Here is a 20736-nt window from a genome sequence, read left to right on the forward strand (position 1 = left end):
TTCATGCTTGTTGCATGCCTGGCGTGTAATAGGTGATGAGCACTTCGCAGCTTTATTATCTCCAGTTAGCGTCACGTGGGTTTCAGGACCGGCTGGGGGTGATGAGTGAAATTACAGTTGTAAAACCTGGATGTGGAATTAGGGATTGTATGTAAACATGCCTCATTTACCAGGTCTCCAGGACCTTTTTGAAATTTGATAAATAGAATAATGAAAGGAAGTACGTACAGTCGTTCCTCAGAATCGGCGGAGATTGGTTCCAGGGACCTCCATGGATACCCAAAATCCATGGATGCTCAAGTCCCTTCTGTAAAATGGTGCAGTGTTTGCATATGACCTACACGTATCCTCCTGTGTATTTTAAATCATCTCTAGAATACTTATAATACCTAATACAATGTAAATGCTATGTAAATTGTTGTAAATGCTATGTAAATAGTTTCTGGTGTGTGGCAAATTTAAATTTTGCTTTTTGGAACTTCTGGGAAAAAGTTTTAAAAATAGTTTTGATCCTTGGTTGGTTGAATCTGTGGGTGTGGAACCCGCAGATACATAGCGCTGACTGTACTAATTCCATTATCGGTTAAATGGTGGTGCGGGAGGTGTGGGGATGGGTTAGATCATGCTTCTTGAGCCTTCTTGAGTCACCTAGGGGGTTATACTCATATACTCATATACTCATATACCTAGGGGGTTATACTCATATACTCATATTCTCATATACTCATATACCTAGGGGGTTATACTCGTATACTCATATACTCATATACCTAGGGGGTTATACTCATATACTCATATACCTAGGAGGTTGTACTCATATATATTCATAAAATGCTGTGCACATTTTAAGGGACTGCCCCTCCATTCTCCTGGCCAAAGTCCATCCATGGACACCAAGTTAGGAACCCAGGGCCTGAATAATCTCAGAGGCCCCCTTCCAATTTAAGTGTTCTTCATTCCATGTTTCTGGGCATAGCAGGGGCCAGAGTTCAAGTTCGAGTTCAGGCCGGCCTCCTTATCTCTCTGCATTTCAGTTTGCCAGCCTGGGAAGTGGCTGGGGACTGAGGTGATGCCACCTGCCTCCTGGGCTTCTGGGAGGAGCATCTGAGACATGTGAAAGAGCTTTGTCAACTGTCAGTGGCTTCACAAATCATTTTTGTGACGTCTTTGCTCCAAGAGGAGTTGCAGAACTGAAAATCAGAACGTTTTATGGATTCAATGGGTTCCTGGAAAGCTGCAGGCAAATCAGGTTTTTAAAAATCCAATCTTGGCAGCACCTGGTTATGGCACCATTTAGAGGAGTCCAACAGTGAATCCTCGATTGTGGCAGATGTTCTGCCGCAAAGCAGAATGTTCCTCCCTGTTAAAATACCGATCTTCGCATCAGTATGCGAAAGATAATGATTTGCTCAAACCAGCAGCAAAGCTGGACGTCCGCCGGAGAGGGCCCCAGGACACGATCCTGGTTGATTCTGATGAGGTCATTTGGGGGAGCCTGGGGTGACATCCATCACTCTGCAGAGTGCTTAAGAGCGAGGGCTGTACCTGCAGAGTCTAAACTCCAACTGCCCCACACATTTCCTTTGTGGCCTCAGACAAGTTGCCTACTGGGTCTGAACCTCAGTTTCCTAGTCTGTAAAATGGGGATAATAGTTGTTGCTACCTCCATAGAGTTGTGAGAATTCATGAGATCAGAGTACTTGGCACAGTAAAATTGCTCCATCAACGGCAGCGGGTGATGTTTTATTATTGATGTCTTTGTTAATTATTACCATGGTCAGAAATAGTGTTCTAGTCCACATGGACCCATGCTTGACCCAGGGAGCCAAACCTTATGTTTTTTATATTATTTTCTGAGGATCTGTCCACATACAATCATAAAATTCTTAGAATTTTATACGTCATTTAGGACAGACTTCCACTCAGTGGGGAAATTCTTTCTTCCGCTTCCCTGATAGTGAGTCGTCCTACTACTGCTTAAATACTCCCAGTAACAAGAAACTCACCACCTCACAAGGCTGCTTGTTCCATTGCAGGACGGTTCTGCATGTTAGAACATGTATCTTAGGACCGTTCTGCATGCATATTTTTCGCGCCGAGTTCGGGCCTGTGTCCCTCTAAGTGGTCCTGGTTTTGCCTGCCCTCCCCCACGTTGTGCTCCTTCCCACATTTGATGATGGATCTGCTTTCTCTAGCTTCTTCTTCTCCAGTCTAAGGGACCCTCTTACCATGCAGGTTGTCCTTCTCTGGTCAGGCCCAGGTTATCAAAGTCCTTCTCACATCACAACGTTCAGAGTCTGGGCTGGTCCAGGAAGTGCTGGGTTCAGAAGGGCCAAGGAATCGACCTTGAAGGATGAGGCAAAGGAGGATGCTGGGAAACCAGTGTTCTTGGGCTTGGTCCCGAGCATCTGGCCCTGACTGGCCCTTCGTGGGCCATCTCAGTTGCAGGACTTGAGGCCCACAGCCTGCTGTCTACTCCGATGGCAGGGCTCATCAGTAACATGTGATGTGCTCTAAATACCCTCTGTGATCCTGCGCGCCCCTGCTTCCTCCACCTAGAACTCCCTCGCCCTCTTCTTCTCCAAGACTGCAGCTTGGATTCCACGCCCTCCAAGAAAGTCCTCCACTGACCACCAGGTACAGGGCTCCAGCTCTGCGCTCCCGTGTTCCACAGAATTCCCCACCTCTCTACTGACCACAGGACAGCACAGTGGCCTCTCTTCTGAATTCCCTGGACTGAGTTTTGTGAGAGCAAAGACATTGTCTTCCCAGATCACCATTTTATCCCCCGAATCTGTCACTGTAGCTGCTCCCTTGGTGATATTTGCTGAATGAATGAATGCTCGATTGGAGAAAATCCTGACTGACAGGAAAGATAAGCCAAGAAACATCCCTCAGCAAACCTGGAGATCTTAGGGGTATCTGAAGCCAGCAACAGAGACCTTAGGCAGCTCCCGTGTCCCTCACGGCTCCCACTCAGGCCTCTCGGCCCAGCTGAAGCTGCAGAAAGTCTGATGACAACTACTGTTGACCCCCACCACCCAGAATTAATCATAACGAACATTTGGTCCCTTTAATAATCACCATTACGATCACAGTGCTAATAGCAACCTCTTATGGAGTGCCTCCAAATCAGTCATTATGGCAGCGCTGCAAGGCTGGTTTTTACCCCTTTTTACAGGGGAGGAAACCGAAGCCTGACCAGGGAAGTCACTTGCCCAAGGCCACTCAGCTTGTCAGTGGTGACGCTGAGACTCTGGCCAATTCCTCGGGCTCCATGACTCTCACTACCCACTAGGTGCTCTTGCTACTGGCTGCGGGACCTACACATGCTTCTCTTTTCCCCACAGAGAGAAAGGAGCAATCAGAAAATGATAATGAAGGGTGATTAGTATTATGATAAAGTACAGGGTTCCATGAGATTCCAGGGGAAGGTCCCTGTAGACTGGGGTGTCATCTGGGGAGATTGCCAGGGGAGGGGAAGCCTGAGCTGCATGTTTTCTCTTTTTGTCTGAGAGTTTTAAGCCACGGAGACAGTATAGTCTTGTAGCTAGACAAACAGAGGAAAATCTTCATCCTCCTTCCCTCTGCCCTCCCCTCTAGAGGTAACCAGAGGTGAGAGTTTGAAATGCATCTCCCAGACTGTCGGTGCACATACAAACATACGGAGCGATGTGCTGGCAAATACTTAGCAACCTGCTGCTTGCTGATGGTTGTGCTGCAGGATACATGTGCCAAGTTTCTTGATGTCAAGGCTCCCACCATGGCTGGTTTCAAGCTGCCAACATGAAGGCGTTAAATGAGTAGCTGGGAAGAGATATATCATGACAGTTATTCTATAGTATTTCTACCGTGCAGATACGGTAGATGCCAATACCCTCGAGAACATTGATATCGTAAAGTATAGTAAAATAATTAGCAAACTTTGGGTATATATTACCTTTGTAAAAATAGAATGTATTGAATTTTAAGTTTATATAATTTAATTTTTTTTAATTTATTTATTTTATTATTATCATTATTTTTAAGCTGGTGGTTTTTTGGGTTTTTTAAAATTTATTTATTTATTTTTGGCTCTGTTGGGTCTTTGTTTCCGTGCAAGGGCTTTCTCTAGTTGCGGCGAGTGGGGGCCACTCTTCATCGCGGTGCGCGGGCCTCTCACTGTCGCGGCCTCTCTTGTTGAGGAGCACAGGCTCCAGACGTGCAGGCTCAGTAGTTGTGGCTCACGGGCCCATTTGCTCCGCGGCATGTGGGATCTTCCCAGACCAGGGCTCGAACCCGTGTCCCCTGCATTGGCAGGCAGATTCTCAACCACTGCGCCACCAGGGAAGCCCTATAATTTAATTTTTAATGATGGCTGTGTTTCACAACTGGTTCATGAGATTCTGGAAGATTTCACAGTCAGCTCTCGTTAGCCAGTACAAGCCAGCTCCAGCACGCCACTCATTTCCTTTTTTTACTCAAGTATTAACAGTATATAATTTGGCTCTTCATCCAATCCTTCATTCATTCAACCAGTATTCTACTGTGTGCCGTGCCCCGTGTCAGGAACCGGGGCCAGGCCACCGTCATGAGCAGATAGCCATGCACTTGGCCGTCATCAGCTTATGGTCTAAAGAGAAGGCAGTCAATTACCACATTGGCAAGCAGACAGACCCTGCAATTGGGTCTCTAAAAGGAAGCAACAGGACAGTGTTATAGAGATAATACTGAGAGGGGCATGTGGAGGTCAGGGTGTGGAAGGGGAGAACCTACCTGAGGTTCAGGTCAAGAAAAACTTCTTCTGAGGAAGTGACAGAAACCGGGACCCAAAAGATAAGAAGGGACCAGCCATGCAAAACTTAGAAAAAGTTGCCAAAGTGATAATACATTCACTTGGGTGCCATTTCTGTAAACTGTACAAACATGCAAAATGGTTCTGTACGTTGTTTTTAGAATAAATCCTTGTATAGTAAAATTGAGAAGGTTCCCTTCCAGCTTCAGGATGGAAGGAGGGTGGGAAAGAGAATGAATTGGAGGCAGAGACGGTCTTCAACAACATCTATGTATTTTCCTGAAGCAAGAGGAGACAGAGGTCCGGGACAGAGATGGCTGGTGGTCATTTTTGTTGGCTCTCACTGATGGGTACAAGGTGGTCAGTTACATTACTCTTTATAATTTCTGAATGCTTGAAATATTTCATGAATATCATTGTTTTAAGAGTGGGGAAAAGAGGTGGCAGGCAGTGTGAAGTCTCACTCTTAACAGCATTGTGGCTGCAGAAAAGTGAAGGGGGAGAGAGAGGCCTGAGAGAAGTTGGGAGGTAGGCAGGGACCAGGTCGTACAAGCCTTGAAGGCAGTGAACCTAAGTATGAATTTTATTATAAGTACAGTATATGCCTTCTTGAGCTGGTGGGTGACATGATCTAATTTACATTAATAGATTCCTCTGGCTGCTTTGAGGAGAATCAGTAGAGAGTTACGAATGGCATCAGGGAGGTTAGTAGGGACCTCTTGTAGTTGTCTGGAGGAGAGCTGATGATGGCAGGAAGCAGTGGAGACAGGAGCAGTTTTGAAATTTGGTTTGGAGGACTTGCTGAGGGATTAGATATGTGGGGATCAAGAGAGGGGGGCATGACCCCTATGTTCATAGCAGCACTATTTGCAGTAGCCAAGACATGGAAGCAACCTAAATGTTCATCGACAGATGAATGGATAGAGAAGATGTGGTACATGTACACAATGGAATATTACTCAGCCATAAAAAAGAATGAAATAATGCTATTTGCAGCAAAATGGATGGAGATTATGATACTAAGCAAAGTAAGTCAGAAAGAGAAAGACAAATACCGTATGATATCACTTATATGTGGAATCTAAAAAACGACACAAACGAACATATCTACAAAACAAAAACAGACTCACAGATATAGAGAACAGACTTGTGGTTGCCAAGGGGGAGGGGAGGTGGGGTAGGGAAGGATTGGGAGTTTGGGATTAGCAGATGCAGACTATTATATATAGGATGGATAAACAACAAGGTCCTACTGTATGTTACAGGGAACTGTATTCAGTCTCCTGTTATAAACCATAATGGGAAAGAACATGAAAAAGAATATATGTATGTATAACTGAATCACTTTGCTGTACAGCAGAAACTAACACAACACTGTAAATCAACTATACTTCAATAAAATTTAAAAAAGAGAGGGAGGCATGAAGGATGACTTTCCTTTTTTTTTTTAGCAGCTTTATGGAGATATAATTCACATACTGTACAGTTCATTCATTTAAAGTGTACAGTTCACTGGGGTTTGGTAGGGATGACTTTCTTTCTGAAACCTGAGTGGATGGTGGTTTCAAATACTGTGATGGGGAAAATGAGAGGAACAGGCTTGGGGGTGGGGCCTGAGGTGAGTTTGAGCAGCCAGTGAGATGTCCAAGGGGGTGTGTCACATGGGAAATCAGATATTCACGCCTGGGGCTTGAGATGAAAATCTGTGAGTAATGAACAGATTGAGAGTGTGGAAATGGATGTGAATGTCCAGAGAAAGAGTATAGGTAAAGAAGATGTGTGTGGAGGGGGCACGGGAGCTTGCAATTCAGATGGACTGAGAGTTCACGCTTTGAGCCCCAGCCAAAAAAAGAGAAGAAAAAGAAAAGAAAAAAAGAAAGAGAGAGAGAGAAGGAGAGAAACATGAAGTGATCACAGAACTGAAAACAAAGGCCCGTAGGGCTCTAGTCTAGTGCAAGCAGAGTTCACCATCAAGTTTTAGCTCCTGTAGGGTACTATGAAATAGAAGTGCCCCAGGTGAGGTGGAGAGGGGAGCCAGGTTGACTGCTTCAAATGAGAAAAAGCAAGAGGTAACAGACAAACTCCTACTCAAGATGAGCCTCTGGACCAAACCTCCAAAACTAATGAAGAAAATTAATGTTACAAAGACAGCCTTCAAAAACAATGACAAATGAATTCACTCTAATTAAAATAAAGATAGTAGCGTATTCTGAAAATGAATTTAAAATAACTAGGATCTGAATCAGGAGTAGGTTTGACTGTGAGTCACTGAGATTCAAAATAACAGTGGCTCGAGCAAAACAGGAATTAAGATTTCTTCTATGAATACCTTCTGAGCCTGTATTAAGTCGTCAGGAACCAAGCTTGATCCAGCTAATCACTGTCTCAATGCTTGGATTATAGCCTCATAGTCCAAGTTGATAGCTAGAGCTCCAGCCATTACATCTGCATTCCAGGCAGCAGGATAATAGAAGTGCATATATCAGCTGTCTTTTAAAGAAGTTTTCAGGAAGATGACACATGACACTTCCACTTACATTCTATTGGCCAGAACTTAGCCAGAGGAGAAGCCAAGAAATGTATTCTGTTATTACAGGTAGCCAGGTACTCGGTTATAATCCAGGGGTTCTGTTACTATGGATGAAAGGGATAATAGATAATTAACACTCACAGCCTTAGGATCTTCAAAGAAATAAAGTAAGGATAACATCCATTAAGAAGAATAAGACAGTGAGTTTTTGTTTGTTTGAATTTAAAACCTCTGCTCTTAGAAAGACACCACCAAAAGAGTGAATAAACAAGCCATAGACTAGGAGAAAATATTTGTAAGACATATGCCTGATAAAGGACTTGTATCCAGAATATATTTTTTAAAAACTCCCAAAACTCAACAATAAGGAAAAACCCCACTATTTAAAAAATGGGCAAAAGATTTGAATAGACACTTCACCAGAGAAGACAATGCAGCTGACAAATGAGTGCACAAAAAGATATTCAATATCCTTAGTCATCAGAGAAATGCAAATTAAAACCACAATGAGATACTGCTTCATACCTATCAAAATGGCTAAAATGAAAAAGCCTGTTCATACCAAGTATTGACAAGGCTGTGAGTCAACTGGAAATCCCACACGCAACCGGTGGGCATGTAAAATGGTGCAACCACTTTGGAAAACAGTTTAGCAGTTTCGTAAAAGTTAGATGTATTCTTACCATGTGTCCCAGCAATTCCACTACTAAGTATTTGCCCAAGAGAAATTAAAGCATATGTTTCTATACAAAGATTTATTAGTGATGTCTCTTAGCAGCTTTATTTGTAATGGGCAAAAACTAGACACAACCCAAATGTCCATCAATAAGGAGATTAAAAAAAAAAAAAATAGTGGCACATCCAAACAGTGGAATACTACTCACCAATACAGAGAAATAAACTCTGATACACACATCAGTAGGAACAAATCTCAAAATAATTGTGCTGAGTGAAAGAAGGCAGACATGCCTTCCATTTGATTCTACTTGTATAAAGTCTTGAAAACTGCAAAGTAATTTATGGTGACAGAAAGTAGCTTACTAGTTGCCTGTGGACTGGGAAAGGGAGATGTGGAGAGAAGCAGGAGGGAGGGATTACAGGGGCCATAAAGAAGTTCTTAGGGGTGATGGATATGTTTGTTATCATGATTGTGATATATACATTTGTCAAAATTTATCAAATGGTATATTATATGTTAATTATACTTCAATAAAGCTGTTAGAAAAAGAAGGAACACAACATTATGAAACAAAAAAGAGGCAGAATAAGAAAAAATGGGTATGAAAAAGAACCAATTGAAAATCCTAGGAATGAAAAATATTCATTGCATTTAAAATGGAAGGAAAAAATAAAATAAAAAGGAAGGCCAGAAAGAAAGGAAAAACCTCAGTAGACAGATAAACTCTGGACCAGACAAAGTCAAAGAAAGAATGAGTGAATTGGAAGAGAGTTCTGAGAAATTTTCTGAGAGCATCAGCCAGAAAGATAAAGAGGGAAAATTATGAAAGGGTAGTTGTAAGACATGGAGAATAGATTGGGCTCCTACCATATATGTTTAATAGAAATTCTGCAGGAAGAGACTGGAGAAAATGACTGAGAAGCTGTACTCGAAAACACAATAGCTCAGAATTTCCCAGAATTGAAATAAGTCCTTATCAAGTAATGTGCTCGACCAGTAATGAGGAGAATTTTAAAAAGTAAATCTTCATTTCAAAACCACATAGTGAAACTGCAGAAAATCAAGAATACAGGGGAAGTCTTAAAATTTACTACAGACAGATTATCCATGAAAGAACAACACTAGACTAACAGTAGGTTGCTTAAGTGCCTATGGCAGCCTTTTTGGCAGTCTTTATTTGTTGAAAGAAAATAAACTTCATCTGTCTAGAATTCCATATCCAGCTGAACTCTGATTCGAAAGCGATGATGAAATAAAGACAATTTTATAGAAGATGAAGGGGCCCATCGCAAACCCTGAGGCTCTTGAACATTTAGAGACTGGGGAGAGGAGAAGCCCTCTGAAATCACGTATGCCTAGTCACCCCGTGCCAGCCTCTGTCTCCCACGGAAACCATAGAGAGAGAGGAAGGACTGAATTTAACTGTTGGTGCAACATGATGCTATTGGAAATGCCACTTGTTGGCCATGTTGCTGGGTATTCTATCAAGATAGAGGAGGGAGATGGGATTCCTGCCCCAGCTCGGGCGGGGGGTCAGTCCTGCAGCAGTGGGGGCATTGTAGTGGGAGGGCACGGGAAGGTTCTATGTGGTGTCCCTGGGCCCTGGTCTGGAGAGGAGTCCAGGGACACGAGAGCCCCCTCGAGGATGCCCATTCTAGACTCTCTCTCTGTCTTCCAGATTGTGGACAAGAACAACCGCTACAAGTCCATCGATGGGTCAGATGAGACTAAAGCCAACTGGATGAGGTGAGTTCTGCTCTCTGCTGATTTCCCGGGATCCTTGCCCGAACGCTGGAAAGGAGGCCAAGGGAGCATGTTGGGCCTTTAGGGTCTCCAGTCGTAGAGGTCCCTGAAGGCCCCGGACTGCTCTTTGCAGGGACGTGTCTAGCTCTGGGGGACCAACCCTCCAGCTCCCCCAGGCTTCCCTCAGGGGGCTCTGGAGGAGGCCTGTGGCCAGACCAGTCATTTACGGGGACACACTTGTCAGTGTTTCTGGAGGCCCTAGGCCCCAGGCTCCTGGCAGCATTCCCATTTTGGGGGGGGGGGTGTGTCCCTGCCACAGGACTGACACCTCTCACAGGCAGAGTCCGGCTGGAGGGGTGCAGGAATCATCCCAGGGTAGCCCCCAGCCATTGTTTAAAAGGCCCCCAGAGAAAAGGGCACAGTCTCTAGCTCAGTTTTCGATTGCTAGACTGGTTTTGTCCATTGCTTGGGACAGAAGTTTGCGCCAGAAGGATCCTTCACGGCCAGCCAGAGAGAGCAGGAGACTGGTCCAGGGTCACCCAGAGGCGGCCGAGCTGAGCTCGGGACCGAGGGCGCTCCTTTGGGTTCTGTGCTGCTGGCCTGTGTGGTGTGCTGGGGGGCCGTGCCTGGTGGGGTCAGCCAGCAGTGTGGGAGGTCGGGCTTGCCTCATTGTCTCCTTGGTGGCCTCTCTCTGGGATTCAGGAGCTGTGACGGGGGTTAGGAGCTGGGTTGGGAGGGAAGGGAGGCCTCGGAGGGCTGGACCCAGGGGCAGAGCCGCGCCGTGGATCAAGCCCCCTGTCGGTGTTTGTGCAGTTCTGTGCCCCGTGGGGCTGGGGGGTCGAGGAGGGATTGTGCTTGGAGGGAGGGCAGTCAGGGCCTCCCTAAGAGGGAGATTGCTGGATTTAAACCCTGAGACGTGCCAAGCAAATGAGGAGAAATTGGTTTGAGGTGGGGAGGCCGTGGTGAGCTCTCCACTCCCCTTCCCCGGCGCCCCACTGCCCGCTGCTGTGTGGGCTGCAGCTTGCACTCTCCGGGGCACTTAAGGATTCACCCTCTTATTTGTCGGGGCCACTGTCCTCATCGTCATTTAACAGGTGCAGAAGCAGAGGCACCGAGGGACAGGCAGGCCCCAGCCTTGCGCTGTGGGGACAGGCACCCACTCCCCAGCCCCCTTTCACATCATCAGGTCAGCCGTGCCCTGAAAGTGGCTCCAAGAAGGTGGATGGCCACCTCTGCCCTCTTCTTCTCCCCGACCGCCGGGTGCAGGTCAGCTTAGCACATGCAACCCACCACCCATTCCTGAGCACCTGCGGCGAGTCAGAGCCTGTACTGGGCGCCCTAGATGGATGGGCCCAGCCCTGCCCCCCTGGCCCTCCCAGGACTCACACCTTCCGCCGTGGAAATTGCTTTTTCTAATAAGGCTGTTTGATGGAGGCACGGACAATACGCTGGGGGGGGGGCTCAGATGAAAGCAGGGGTGGGGAGGGCCTTTGAGCTGGGCCTTCAAAGGGGCTGGGATTTCATTTGAGGACATTGTGAGCAAAGACTCAGAAGTGGGAAGTGGGGACCAGGTGTCCGGCAGGTCGTCAGATGGGCTGCATGGCCCAGACCCCTGGCCTGTAGCTCTGGTCTGGCTGTAGGCAAGCAAAGGAGAGTGTGTTTGAGCGCAGTCTGGGTCAGGCCTTTCTGCACTGAAGCTTTGGCCGGGACAAGGCTTTACTGTAACCGCAAGAAGGGGATTCATCATCTGTACTAACTGAGTGGACATCCAGCACCCCAGCGATTCTGACTTTATCAGGCTGGGGCTGAGCCCAGGACACTGGTAATTTTTAAAGCTCTCCAGAGTGATTCTGATGCGCCGCTGGTGTTGAGAACCACTGCTCTGTTCTGATCTTCATGCTACAGTGCTAAACCGAGGCCCAGAGCAGGGCAGGGTCTTACTCAAGATCATGCAGTCAGTGGCAGAACAGAACAGATCATGCAGTCAGTGGCAGAACATCTCTGAACGTCTAGGCCAGTGTTCTTTCTGCTTGTACACAAGGGACCAGGCACAGCATGGCTTCCTGGGCCTTGTGTGGGGTGGGTTCAGCTACTGCTATCTTGCTGGCCTGGGATCTGTCCTGTTCCTGCTCCAAGACCCACTCTGATCCAAGGTGGCACCAGGGTTGTCACAGCTGGTGGGCCCTCATCTCATTAGAGATTCAAGGAGTAGGTTGGGTTTGGGTGTATGGTTTGTTGCCAGGGAGATGGCCTTGTGGTAGTAGTTGGAGTGAGGGGAAAGCCAGTTCATCCTGGGAACCCTCCTTTCCCCTTCATATATGGCTTCCATTTGTACAGCCCCTCCTAATTTTCAGACACTCTCACTAGCACTGTCACAGCTTAGGCTCTTGCAGATGATCAAATGGAGTTGGTTAATTTCCTCAAACCCGAAGTGGTAGGCCAGGAAGAGAATGGGCACCCACGTGATGAGCGTTGACTTGATGGCAGCACTACGTGGGGTGCTCTGCCTTAATGAAATCAGTGGCCAACAACCACAGGCTCTTTTGTCCCCGGGAGGCGAGGCATTTGGCAGCGCCTTGAGACATTTCTGGTTGTCACACCTGCGGCTAGATGCTGCTGGTTTCTGTCGAGCAGAAAGCAAGGAAGCTGATAAAGATCCTGCGTTGTCCAGGATGCCTCCTCCCCCGCCAACAAAGAATTTCCTGATCCCAAATGGTGAGATTAGGAAGCCCTGAATGAACTCTTCCTGCAGGTCTTGGAGGTGGTACTGGGGGAAGCGGGGTTTGCACAGGAGACTCAGCCTCTCATCCAAAGTCTGTCTGAGTGCAAGGCCCAGGCCCCAGCCCCAGCCCCTGTCACCGTCTTGGCCAGGTGACAGAGTCTCGGACTTCTTCTCCTGCCTCCTGGGCTGTGATATTCTGGGGGGGGGGAGGTGAAGGCTGAAGGATCTTTGTGCCCTTGTCTCTTGCTGTGGCTTCGGCACCTGCCAGAGGAGTGAATCAGGCTCCCTCCATATCCTAGGTTCTTCTCTTGGATGGATCTTTGGGACCTTGGGCATGAGTTAAAGAGTGGACAGAACCACACTGTGGAGATACTGAGTTGCAGGGCCAGGGTAGGTGCCAGGCCAGAGGGGTCAGGGCTGCACTGTGCCCATGCCCAGGGCCCCTGGCTGCTCTGTACAGATGGAAGCCGAGGTCGTTCCTGGTCTCCATCAAAGTGGAACCTGTCTCCCGATGGGTGCTCATGGGGTCCTCACATTCTACCCATGAGCTGCCCAAAAGCGCAGCAGCCCACCCCCAAAGGAGCTGCTGCCAACCAGCGCTCCAGTGGGAGGGGAGCCTGTACACACCCAGAGGTGGGGACTGGGGAGCATGGGAAGGGGAAGAGGCGCAGGACAGAACAAGCTTTCTGTGGCCACGCCCTAATCATGGGCACCACCAGCGAGGCCACACCCCGTGGAAGCCCACTGTAAATAGTCTCACTGTTTAAAAGTCTTCCTCCAAGCCACTGGGGTCTATGGCCCTATGTAAAGATCGCTTTGTAGAGGCAATGGCCTCACCCTAACCCCAATAAGGATCCTTTATTCCCGTTTAGGGCTTTAAAGCTCTTTTACATCGCTGTGCTTTTGCCTCCTTAGTAACAAGCCCCTAGGTTGGTGCAGTTGTTACTCGGGTTCCGGATGGAGAGAGTGGGACCAGCAGAGGCTGCTGAGCGGCCCTGGCTCTCACAGCTAGGCAGAGGCGAGGCAGGGCCTGAAACCGAAGGCGTCCGGCTCCGTCCAGCACTCGCATCGAGTACGCCGCGTCTCCTCCTGCCCTCCAAGGAGCAGTGGAAGGGGCCTGTCGCTAGGAAGAGGGTGTGGTGGTGGTGAGCGGGCGAGGGCGCCCAGGTGCCTCCTGGCTCCCCGGCTGGGGGCCGGCAATTAGGAAGGAGGAGGCCTGCCGCGTTGACGGTCATTTACCCAATTGTGCTTTGTGGGATATTCAACCCAAGGAACGTGGTGCCCCTGGCTGAGCGTAAGAGGAAGCCCAAGTTCTCCAAGGAGGAGCTGGACATTCTGGTCACGGAGGTGACCCACCACGAAGCGGTTCTGTTTGGGAGGGAGACCATGCGGCTGTCCCATGCCGACAGGGACAAGATTTGGGAAGGCATAGCTCGGAAAATCACCTCCGTCAGCCAGGTCCCCCGCTCCGTCAAGGACATTAAGCACAGATGGGATGACATGAAACGGAGGACCAAGGACAAGCTGGCCTTCATGCAGAAGTCCCTGTCGGGCCCAGGGGCTGGGGGCCGGGCCCCCGCCATCGTGCTCACTGCCCATGAGAGGGCCATCGAGTCAGCGCTGCTCACAGCCCGCTCCGGGCACGGCTTCCCCAGGGTGGAACTGGATGGCACCGACAGCCCTTCAACCAGCTGTGAGTACCGCCCGCTTCCCCTCCCCAGGCTCCGCCTGCCTGTTCCCCACCCACCCCTGGCGAAGTCCCCTGCACCTGCCTTCTTTCTCCTGTCCCTCTCTGCCTCGCCCCGTCTTTCCATCCTTCCCTCCTTCCCCCACTTCTGTCCTGTCTACCTCTTTCCCTTCATTCATTCGAGAATATTTCCTGAACCCGTGCCAGGAGTTGCGCTGGGAGCTGGGAAGACAGAGATGGGTATAAAACCTACCCTGCCCCTGCTCTTGGGAAGTTCCTTAAACTCGTGAGAATAAACACACTTTAATTAAATAATTGCGCAAGGAAATTTGAAAGAAGGCATGAAGGACAAATACAGGAAGTCCTGAGAGCAGGGCTGACTCCTTGGGTGTGCGACCTGTCGCTCTCAAGGGCCGGAGCTGGGCTAACTGCTCCTCGGTTGCCTTCCTGAAACTCAGACTAGTTTTTGAACGAGGCGCCCGCATTTTCGTGTTGCATTCGACCCTGCAAATTATGTAGCGGCCTGTCTGAGAGCAGGAGTGGGGGACTGGCCATCCACCGAGGCTGGGGAAGGCTCCCGGGAATGACAGTTGAACTGCGACCAAGGGTGAGGAAGAGTTAAGCCGGCCGGTACGCGTGGGCTGTGGGGCGCAGCGCAGGGGAGGGGAGGGCCTCGCAGGCAGAACAGCATGTACGAGGCCCCGAGGCCCTGCATCAGGAAGGCGCTTGGCACGTTCCAGGAACAGAGAGGAGCCAGGGAAGCCCCGTGTAGCAGGCGAGGGGGAGGGGCGCGAGAGGAAGCCAGCCAAGTCCCAGGCCCCAAAAGCTCAGCGCTTTCTGTCTGTCTATTCCGAGTGTCTTTATTTCTGTGTTATTTCCACACTCCCCTCCGTGGTGCCATGCTGCCTTCTCTTCTCTCTGCCCTCTGCCTCTTTCTGCCCAACCTCCCCCCAAACCCCCGCCCCAAGGCCCTCCTTAGGACTCCTCCCTCTCTGCTCTGGGTCCCCTCCCCATGGCCCCCTCCACCCCTCTGCTCCCTCAGCATTCGTCTCCCTCTTTCCCCTCTGCTTCCTGTGTCTCAGGATGAACTTGGATGCCAGGGGTTGGGGGGTGTGGAATCTCCTGGCCTAAACGGGGCGTCCTTTGGGGCTGTAGTGCTTATCGGGGCTCACCAATAAGGGGGAGCACTCGAGGCCCTTCCCTGCTGGGCTGCACCCGCTTCAGCTCTGCTTCTGCACACACCTGCCCCCCACTCGCAGCCTGCGGTCCCAGCTGGAGGCTGTCTGGCTTCTGAGAGACCAGCCAGGCAGCAGGGCTCCAGGGACGCCAGCCCTCGGGAAGATGGTTCACAAAGACCCAGCCTTCCCTTCCCAGGCCCCTTGCCGCAGGGAGCTTGCTAATTTCCTGTCTGGCTGGGGCTCCTGACAGGTGGCCATTCAGAGTCAGATATTAAGAACTAGGAAAGAAGGAAGAGATCATCTGGTCCGACTTCCATGTTGTCCAGATGAGGTAGTTAAGCTCCAGCTCCAGAGGTGGTCTCAGAGCTAGATTCAGAATGAGGACTTGAACCTGGGTCTGCCAGCTCCCGCTGAATCAGTGTATTCCCAAGTTTCAGGAAGATGCTACCTAATTATGAGAAAAAGGAAGGAGGCTAGCATCTAGTGAAGTCTGTTCCTTAAATTCTGTCTTGCTCATCCTTCTGTCTCCCCGAGACCAAAGGTAATGAGGTTACCAAATGTGACCTGAACTGGGCAGGGGGCCCAGGACCCCTCCACCGCAGGCTGGTCCAGGCCTCCTTTTCCCAGCTGCTATGGCACTTGGCTAGGGGCTGGGTGGAATGAGGCCCTGAAAGGGAGGGTGCAGCATCACCGCAGCCCGTCCCACTTCTTTCAGCCCTGCCCTTCCAGAATGCGTGTCCGCCAAGTGGGGGTCATGAGGCTCTAGGCTCTCTTACTGTGCTGGCCCAAGTGAGATGCCGGGACCCTTCGGAGGCATGTGGCTCAGGGCAACGTGAATCTGTCTGTCTTCCTGTCACCTCCCCTGGGGTGGTTCTGAATTCAGCCCCCCAGGTACAGGCAGGGAGGTGTGCCTGTCAGGAGGATCAGCCTGTATATTTTTCACTCTTGCTGTGGGAACCAGCTCATGAGAGAGCCACCGAGACTCGCGTGTGCAGGGCTGGGCCCCTCCCTGCGACTGGTCACAAGTAGCAGTCTGTCTGATGGTCCCTGTGTGTCGTCAAGTGCTCCAGGTAGAAGGGATGTGTCTGCTCGGGTAGCCTGCCTTGGGGCGCTGAGGGGGCGGCAGGGCTGGTCGCCCAGGTAGATCTGCTCTGCATCGTCTGGGCTTGTCTGTCCCAGAGCCATCCCTTGCCTCCCTTCTCCAGCATGTCAGCTTCCCCCTCTATGACCTGAAGCTGCAGATTCCAGCAGGGCCACAAGGTGGCCCCAAGCAGCTCAGAAATGGCCGCATGGAGGCGGGAACTCAGGGCGGCCTAGAGCATCATAGTACCTTTTGGCAGGTGTCGCTCTTCGAGCTTTGCAGAGTGCCCTTCTGTCTGTCCTCTGTGTAGTCTTAACAACCCTGCTAGGTGGGCAAGTGGTCGGGGAGGTAGGTAGAGCAGTCGTTACCTTTGCTTTGCAGAAACTGAGCCGCAGAGAGAGGAAGTGAGCCCTTGGGTTGACGTGCCATCACTGGGGCTGGGGTCCCACTAGAAAGTCGCTGTTCCTGTACAAGGAAGGGGACCTGTGGACCTGGGCACTGTTCATGCTCACCTGTCCCCCCAGAGGTGCCTGGCCCGAGCACCTCAGGGATCTAGGGAGCAGGTGCTTCTCCACGGGTGGTGGGGGAGGGGGCAGGTGCCGAACGAGGCTGAGGGGTAGCAGGGTGGGGGGAGGCTAGGTAACTTTGGGGAGTGCGTCCGAGCCCAGGGCTGCCTTCTTTCTCGCAGTTGTAATCATTTTCCCTTCTTTGTTTTTTGTCCCCCAAGATGATGAAGATGAGGAGACACCCGGGCCCTCGAGGCAGCCACTCCGGGGGCCGCTGCAGCCGTCACCAGAGGAAGAGGCCTGCCTGGCCAGGCCCACCCTGCTCCGCTCCTCCTCCTCCTCTGACCAGTCCGAGACAGTGGGCCCCAAGCCCGAGGCCCTGCCCCGGCCCTCGCCTCAGGCCCAGGCCGCCTGCAGGGCCCCTCGGCCGCACCCCAGCCCACCCAGCACAGGCCTTGACTGGCAGCTCCTCCACACCCACGCCCAGCAGACTGAGGTGTTGCGGCAGTTCTGCCAGGAGCTGGTGACCGTGCACCGGGACATGGCAAACGGCATGCAGGCCATCGGCCAGGCCATGGCCGAGCTGACCAGCCGTGTCAGCCAGATGTGCCAGACGCTGACAGAGATCCGGGATGGGGTCCAGGCATCTCAGCGGGGGCCCGACGGGGCAGCGCCCACAGGCTCCAACCCGCAGGCCGAGGCTCCCCCAGCGGAGCCCCCAGAGGCGCTCCCAGCGCCGGCCCACGCACGGACTACCAGGTCTCGGAAGAGAAAGCACAGTTTCTAAGCCGGCCAGTCTGCACTGGGAGGAAGAGAGATGGAGGAGGGCTGTCTGGCCTTGAGACAGGGGCCAGTCTCTTGTGTCCAAGATCGAAGACCCTTGTAGGGTGTTGGGGGGACGGTCATCTCCTCACCGCGTACAGGTTGGCTGCCCTGGGCTCAGCCCGACTCCCTCATCTTTGGCAGGTGCTCAAGATGCAGGAAAAGCTACCTGCTTGATGCTTGCTTGGCCTGGGGGGTCAGCCTCCTCTTGGTCTGCACCCCATAGCGACAGGCCTTGCAGGGAAAGGGGGAGCGAGAATGGGGAGCATCTGAATGGAATCCTGCTCTCCATCCTCAGGGCTGCCGCATCAGCCACCCCGGCCCTGACGCGGCTGCTTTCGAGGAGGGTGAGGCCCGAGAATGGGCAAGCAGAGCTCAGCCCTTCCAGGAGGGGTCTGTCCCCCCCACCCCCCAGGGCTCCGAGCCCCGGTGGGTGGCGCCCCTGCCTTGGCCTTCCGCTTGCCCTCGCTCGTGTGCTCAGCTGCCATGCTTGCCTTTCGTGGAGCGGGGAGAAGAGGGGGGTGACGTCGGAGGAAGGGGAAGTCTACCTGGCATTCTTAGAGCACTTTATGTTGCTCCCTGCGCTCGCAGACGTGTGGTCTCAGTGGGTCCTCAGCACAGTGGGAGAGGCAGCCGAGTCGGGTATTATGGTCATCATTATTACCATCCTCATCTGCATTTCATACAAATGAAACAGTAGTCGGTCGGGGGGCCAGGACTGGAAGCCAGGTCTGTGGGTTTCTCCAGCTCCCCTGTCAGAGACCAGATGTGGGACTTGGGAGGGGCGTTGCTCCTGCCCCTGCCAAGCTCTTTGGGGTTTCCGTGGGAGGCGATGGCAGCGTTTACGGTGTCAGTGCACCCCACCCCGCCCCGGCGCGAAGGCTGACAGCCAGTGGCTGGGGAGAAGTAGGACCTAGGTCTCAGGATCCAGAAGGCGACCCCTCCTCTGGCCCCTCCAGAGCCCAGCAGGGCTCCTGTCCCGTTCCAGGTTCCAGCATGCCTTGCCTCTGCTTGCTTGGGCTGCGTATGCATTAGCTACACACATCTCGAAGCTTCGTGTTTGGTTTTGGAGTGTGGGGAGAGAGCTGGGTTCTTAGAGTTAGGGAGGGAGGCGGGGAGTGGCGGATGCAAGCTCAGCTCTGACGTGGGTGCAGCTCAGCTGTGTGTCCTCTTTGCTCCCTGGCCTGAGGCTGACTCATATCCCAACCCTCCATCCTGCCACACCTGCCCCCTAGAGCCATAGTTGGGTGGGGGCTGGGAGGACTGCTATGCCCAGGGCCTGCTGCCGCCATTCCTGGAGTCCTGCTTCTAACCCCAGCCCAAGCTTAGCCCCGTGGCGGGAGAATGGAGGACAACTGCAGCGTCCCTGTGTCCTGGGCTCCTTCTCCCAATCTGTGGTTCTCTGGGGGTTCCTGCTCCCCCAAACTGAATACTCCCCTGTCCGACAGCCCGATGGCTTGACTATTGCCTGCCATTGCCCTGCCCTCCGATGCTGGAATCAAAGATTGCCTTCCCAAGTATTTTTGTTAAGATGGCAATAAAAAGAAATTGATCTCACACTTGGAACACACCCGGTCTCCAGGATCTTTCTTTGGTGTATATTCTCTTTCTTCGCTTCCTGTGAAAACCTCGAGGCCCCCAAAGCAGGGGTTAGATGACCGAGGAAAAGTGTGTTGGTGAGGGAGACTCAAGTGCCCCTGGCATTTCCCAGATCTCATCAGCTCTCAGATGCCCTGTGTTCAGCACCCTTAGAGGAAAGGAAAGGAATTGATGGGCCGAGGTAGACAAAGCATCCACATATGAAATCGTTTCACTATATTTAATTTCTCTGCAAATTGACAGTGAGATGTTGCTCAATGAATTCTACCTTTTTTTTCCCTAAAGGTATGTCAGGGGTCCTGGGGAAAAACCCCACCATTTCTGGCAGGAGACTCCAGAAGGGTCAGGGGCTGTCCATTTGCCAGGGTACTTCAGGGACCACCCTGAGGCACTCGCTTTTTTTTGGTCACCTCCCCACTGATCTGGGTGTCTGACTGTCACAGGTAAGGCCCTGCCCACCTAGAGTTGAGGCTTCTCAAAGTAATTGAAATGGCTTCCTCTGGCTCCCCTTGGGACTCTCCTCGGCAGGAAAGGGACCCCCTTATCCGTGCATTGCCCTGGCTTCCTTCCAGTCACAGGGAGAGGTTCTCCCAGGCAGGAAATACCCATGTCCTGACCAGGGATCCATCCACTTTCTGGAAGATTCCAGCCTGCTTTAACCAGATCTGGGAATCCAGGTCATCCTCTGCCATTCTTGACCAAAAAGCATGGTCATGGAAATCAAGATTATCCGATCTCCAGGAGATACAGAGATTCTGTGGAACCGGGCCTAGGGTCTTTCCCACCAAGGTCAGGGTACTAAGCAGTGACTGGCTGGCCTCTCCCTCTGCTTCTGGGGAGGGAAAGGGGTCAAGTTGAAAGCAAAGGGGACAGAGAGATGAAGAGACTTGTCAACTTCAGATGGAAAAGATTTCAGTTTCTTTTTCTTGGCTTCAGTGGGGATTGTGGGGCTAGCATGTCAAACAGGAAGGTAAAACTAGGGCCAGTGGATGGAAATGAATGGGCAGCCAATTTCAGCTTAAGATGGGCACATCCCTCCTAAGAGTCTGAGGCCTCCAGCCATGCCAAGGGCTGGCTGCGTGGTGTTCTGTTAGAGTCCGGGTGACCATCTAGTGGGCGGATGCATGACCCAAAGACCTTCCCAGCCCAGAGACCTCAATGCATGTGAGAATGCAGAGGCCAGTCTCTTCTTGGTCAGTCTTTTCTCATCTCTGCCTCAGTGACTGGGGCAGCTTCCTTTCCATCGGAGGCATAGCCACTGGGTGAGAGTGTCTGAGCCTGGCCTTTGTCTATCCCCTCCAACAAAATGGATGCCCCTTGGGTTATTTTTCTCTCTTGAGTTGGAACTGATAGTCATTTCCTGACCCAGCTAGAAAATATGGTGCACTGGATAAGACACAGTGGGTGAGGTCTGA

The 20736-nt window shown here is 51.3% G+C and overlaps 1 protein-coding gene across 5 annotated transcripts in view; it reads left to right on the forward strand.

Moving 5' to 3' along the window:
* The window catches only part of PRDM11 (PR/SET domain 11), an 81409-nt gene that overhangs the window by 48915 nt on the left and 11758 nt on the right, over window positions 1-20736 (forward strand). For 4 of the 5 annotated variants that reach the window (XM_059931440.1, XM_059931439.1, XM_059931442.1 and 1 more), the window contains exon 5: window positions 9662-9729. In XM_059931440.1, the coding sequence (XP_059787423.1) occupies window positions 9662-9729 (68 nt within the window). Of the gene's footprint in view, window positions 1-9661; window positions 9730-13719; window positions 14142-17121; window positions 18145-20736 lie in introns of those variants that run through there. The other variant, XM_059931443.1, reaches the window with a different exon arrangement.

This window comes from Balaenoptera ricei, chromosome 8, assembly GCF_028023285.1.
Source record: "Balaenoptera ricei isolate mBalRic1 chromosome 8, mBalRic1.hap2, whole genome shotgun sequence".
Classification (NCBI taxonomy): domain Eukaryota; kingdom Metazoa; phylum Chordata; class Mammalia; order Artiodactyla; family Balaenopteridae; genus Balaenoptera; species Balaenoptera ricei.